Genomic DNA, 5,000 nt, shown 5'->3' on the forward strand with positions numbered 1-5,000 from the left:
CTATTGAAGCCTCACACAGTACGGGGTGTTTTGTGATTGCATCTTAAACCGCAGCGAACCACTTGGCTGAGTAAATTCTCTCGCCGATTCACTGCATGGGAGGAAAAGAGATTGTGACAAAAAGACACATTCGCGCCGTCCAAGCTCTGTGCTCGGCTCTCCGAAAAACGGTGTGAAAACGGATCCGACGCGCTGCGATCTGCAGGCACCGAGAAGCGACTCCGCCACCGCCGCCGAATAAATATCAGAATAAAATGTTTGCAGTGTTTTGTAAATACAGATGCTTTGTTTTGCACAGGTTTTTCGCATGGTGTTACCTTCGCATCAAACGCGTGCTTGAAAATCTCACACAGGGTCTTTGCATAGTCCTGCGATTTCCCCGTCTCGGTGGCGAACAATATGGTGGCCTTGACTCGCTTGGCCATAGCCTGACCCATCAGCTTAGCCGAGAACTTCACAGCCCTACACAAAACACACAGATTTGGACACCAATTGAACTTCTCTCCTCTAGCAAGATAAGATCTTTGCAGATAAATGTTCCATGTGCGACATTGAGCGCCGGCGTGACTGATTTCGTGACCACTCAAACCTGCTTCAGTAAAATAGCTCCAGACTTTCGGTATGATTTATACCACAGCGTCGCTAAGCTCTCGATTCCGATCGGTCAGGAGGTGTTTATTCATTTTCTAGAACAGCAGCTCTGACGGTAGGTTTGTGTGAATGAACTTGCCTTAATATCTTCTTGTTTCTATAGTAACAACTTATGGCAGATGGTCCACATAATCTAAGCTTAATAATAAATATAATACTAAATGTGTAGCTGTTATCGACCTGTGGGACAAATTTAATCAGTATAAACAAACAAACCGTATTGTGGCTGTGAGTCTGATCTAAACTAAGTCACAACTCTTGGCTTTCGGTCAGAGACGCGTGTTTTTACCTCCGTTGATAAACTTACGCTGAATCTTTGGGTTCGAAAAGAAACGAGGTGAGATGGAGAAGGAGAGATGGAGAAGAGGAGAGGAGAAGGAGAGGGAGAGGAGAGATGGAGAAGAGGAGAGGAGAGGGGGAGGATAGGAGAGATGCAGGAGAGGAGAGGAGATGAGAGATGGAGAATAGTTATCTGCTCGTTATATTGTATCTTTCTCCTCTTATTATCTATTTCCATTTTCTATCTCTTTCTCTTCGCTCTTTCTCCTCTGCTCCTGCTCCTTTCTCCGCTTCTCGTCTCTCTTTCTCCCTTCTCTTCTCGGCTTCCTTCTCTTTTCTCTTCTCTCTTCTGCCGTCTCTCCTTTCCTCTTCTCTCTTGCTTCCGCTTCTCTCTTTGCTCCTCTTCTTACTTTCTCTTCTCTCTTTCTCAGCTTCTGCTCTTCTCCTCTCTTCGCTCGCTTCTCTTCTCTTTCTCTGTCTCTCTTGCCTCTCGGCTCTTCTCTCTTTCTCCTCTTCTCTAGTCGCTCTCGTTCTCTCTTCTCTTACTTAGTTTCCCATTGTTATTCCATACACTACGTCATAGCAACAGGAAGTTTTTAACAATGATTCCTCTACAAACATCATCTTACATCCTGCATGTAATTACAGTTACAGAAAAATGGGCAAAAATTAAAAGACTTCAAACTAAGTCCTGGTTAAGGGACGGGGGATGAGTGAGGAAGCTGCCCTGTGAGGGAGCTGCCCTGTGAGGGAGCTGCCCTGTGAGGGAGCTGCCCTGTGAGGGAGCTGCCCTGTGAGGGAGCTGCCCTGTGAGGAAGCTGTACTGTGAGGGAGCTGTACTGTGAGTGCTGTAGTGTGAGGGAGCTGTACTGTGAGTGCTGTAGTGTGAGGGAGCTGTACTGTGAGGAAGCTGTACTGTGAGGGAGCTGTACTGTGAGGGAGCTGTACTGTGAGGGAGCTGTACTGTGAGGGAGCTGTAGTGTGAGGGAGCTGTACTGTGAGGGAGCTGTAGTGTGAGGGAGCTGTACTGTGAGGGAGCTGTACTGTGAGGGAGCTGTAGTGTGAGGGAGCTGTACTGTGAGGGAGCTGTAGTGTGAGGGAGCTGTACTGTGAGGGAGCTGTAGTGTGAGGGAGCTGTAGTGTGAGGGAGCTGTACTGTGAGGGAGCTGTACTGTGAGTGCTGTAGTGTGAGGGAGCTGTACTGTGAGGGAGCTGTACTGTGAGGGAGCTGTACTGTGAGGGAGCTGTACTGTGAGGGAGCTGTAGTGTGAGGGAGCTGTAGTGTGAGGGAGCTGTACTGTGAGGGAGCTGTAGTGTGAGGGAGCTGTACTGTGAGGGAGCTGTAGTGTGAGGGAGCTGTAGTGTGAGGGAGCTGCCCTGTGAGGAAGCTGTACTGTGAGGGAGCTGTACTGTGAGGGAGCTGTAGTGTGAGGGAGCTGTACTGTGAGGAAGCTGTACTGTGAGGGAGCTGTACTGTGAGTGCTGTACTGTGAGGGAGCTGTAGTGTGAGTGCTGTAGTATGAGGGAGCTGTACTGTGAGTGCTGTAGTGTGAGGGAGCTGTACTGTGAGGAAGCTGTACTGTGAGGAAGCTGTACTGTGAGGGAGCTGTACTGTGAGAGCTGTACTGTGAGGGAGCTGTACTGTGAGGAAGCTGTACTGTGAGTGCTGTACTGTGAGGGAGCTGTACTGTGAGTGCTGTACTGTGAGGAAGCTGTACTGTGAGGGAGCTGTACTGTGAGGGAGCTGTACTGTGAGTGCTGTACTGTGAGGGAGCTGTACTGTGAGTGCTGTACTGTGAGTGCTGTACTGTGAGTGCTGTACTGTGAGTGCTGTACTGTGAGGGAGCTGTACTGTGAGGGAGCTGTACTGTGAGTGCTGTACTGTGAGTGCTGTACTGTGAGTGCTGTACTGTGAGGGAGCTGTAGTGTGAGTGCTGTACTGTGAGGGAGCTGTACTGTGAGTGCTGTACTGTGAGTGCTGTACTGTGAGGGAGCTGTACTGTGAGGAAGCTGTACTGTGAGGAAGCTGTACTGTGAGTGCTGTAGTGTGAGGGAGCTGTACTGTGAGTGCTGTACAGTGAGTGCTGTACTGTGAGGGAGCTGTACTGTGAGGGAGCTGTAGTGTGAGTGCTGTAGTGTGAGGGAGCTGTAGTGTGAGTGCTGTAGTGTGAGGGAGCTGTAGTGTGAGGGAGCCGTACTGTGAGGGAGCTGTAGTGTGAGTGCTGTACTGTGAGGGAGCTGTAGTGTGAGTGCTGTACTGTGAGGGAGCTGTAGTGTGAGTGCTGTACTGTGAGAGCTGTACTGTGAGGGAGCTGTACTGTGAGGAAGCTGTACTGTGAGGGAGCTGTAGTGTGAGGGGAGCTGTACTGCTGTAGGAAGCTGTAGCTGTGGAGGAAGCCTGGTACTGCTGGGAAGCTGTAGTGTGAGGGAGCCTGTAGCTCGTGAGGGAGGCCGACTGTGAGGGAGCTGTACTGTTGAGGGAGCTGTAACTGTGAGGGAGCTGGACTGTGAGTGCTGTAGCTGTGAGGGAGCTGTAGGCTGTGAGGGGAGCTGTAGTGTGAGGGAGCTGTACTGTGAGGAAGCTGTACTGTGAGGAAGCTGTACTGTGAGGGAGCTGTACTGTGAGGAAGCTGTAGTGTGAGGGAGCTGTAGTGTGAGGGAGCTGTACTGTGAGGGAGCCGTACTGTGAGGGAGCTGTACTGTGAGTGCTGTACTGTGAGTGCTGTACTGTGAGTGCTGTACTGTGAGTGCTGTACTGTGAGGGAGCTGTACTGTGAGGGAGCTGTACTGTGAGGGAGCTGTACTGTGAGTGCTGTACTGTGAGTGCTGTACTGTGAGGGAGCTGTAGTGTGAGTGCTGTAGTGTGAGTGCTGTACTGTGAGTGCTGTACTGTGAGGGAGCTGTAGTGTGAGTGCTGTACTGTGAGGGAGCTGTACTGTGAGTGCTGTACTGTGAGTGCTGTACTGTGAGTGCTGTACTGTGAGGGAGCTGTAGTGTGAGTGCTGTACTGTGAGTGCTGTACTTTGAGGGAGCTGCCCTGTGAGGAAGCTGTACTGTGAGGAAGCTGTACTGTGAGTGCTGTAGTGTGAGGGAGCTGTACAGTGAGTGCTGTACTGTGAGTGCTGTACTGTGAGGGAGCTGCCCTGTGAGGAAGCTGTACTGTGAGGAAGCTGTACTGTGAGTGCTGTAGTGTGAGGGAGCTGTACAGTGAGTGCTGTACTGTGAGGGAGCTGTACTGTGAGGGAGCTGTAGTGTGAGTGCTGTAGTGTGAGGGAGCTGTAGTGTGAGTGCTGTAGTGTGAGGGAGCTGTAGTGTGAGGGAGCCGAACTGTGAGGGAGCTGTAGTGTGAGTGCTGTACTGTGAGGGAGCTGTAGTGTGAGTGCTGTACTGTGAGGGAGCTGTAGTGTGAGTGCTGTACTGTGAGAGCTGTACTGTGAGGGAGCTGTACTGTGAGGAAGCTGTACTGTGAGGGAGCTGTAGTGTGAGGGAGCTGTACTGTGAGGAAGCTGTACTGTGAGGAAGCTGTACTGTGAGGAAGCTGTAGTGTGAGGGAGCTGTACTGTGAGGGAGCCGTACTGTGAGGGAGCTGTACTGTGAGGGAGCTGTACTGTGAGGGAGCTGTACTGTGAGTGCTGTACTGTGAGGGAGCTGTACTGTGAGGGAGCTGTAGTGTGAGGGAGCTGTACTGTGAGGAAGCTGTACTGTGAGGAAGCTGTACTGTGAGGGAGCTGTACTGTGAGGGAGCTGTAGTGTGAGGGAGCTGTAGTGTGAGGGAGCTGTACTGTGAGGGAGCCGTACTGTGAGGGAGCTGTACTGTGAGGGAGCTGTACTGTGAGGAAGTTGTACTGTGAGGAAGCTGTACTGTGAGGGAGCTGTACTGTGAGGGAGCTGTACTGTGAGTGCTGTAGTGTGTGAGGGAGCTGTACTGCGAGGAAGCTGTACTGTGAGGAAGCTGTACTGTGAGGGAGCTGTACTGTGAGGGAGCTGTACGGTGAGTTGCTGGGTGTGAGGGGAGCTGTACTGTGAGTGTGCTGCACTGTATGGAGCTGTACGGTGAGGGAGCGGTACTG

At 51.5% G+C, this 5,000-nt stretch overlaps 1 protein-coding gene across 2 annotated transcripts in view; it reads right to left on the bottom strand.

Moving 5' to 3' along the window:
- nos1 (nitric oxide synthase 1 (neuronal)) overlaps positions 1-5,000 on the bottom strand; it is a 72,274-nt gene that overhangs the window by 26,339 nt on the left and 40,935 nt on the right. For both annotated transcript variants that reach the window (XM_027162973.2, XM_047819039.1), the window contains exon 14: positions 318-462. In XM_027162973.2, coding sequence (XP_027018774.1) covers positions 318-462 — 145 coding nt within the window. The remainder of the gene's footprint in view (positions 1-317; positions 463-5,000) is intronic.

The sequence above is a fragment of the Tachysurus fulvidraco genome, chromosome 9 (assembly GCF_022655615.1).
Source record: "Tachysurus fulvidraco isolate hzauxx_2018 chromosome 9, HZAU_PFXX_2.0, whole genome shotgun sequence".
NCBI lineage: Eukaryota > Metazoa > Chordata > Actinopteri > Siluriformes > Bagridae > Tachysurus > Tachysurus fulvidraco.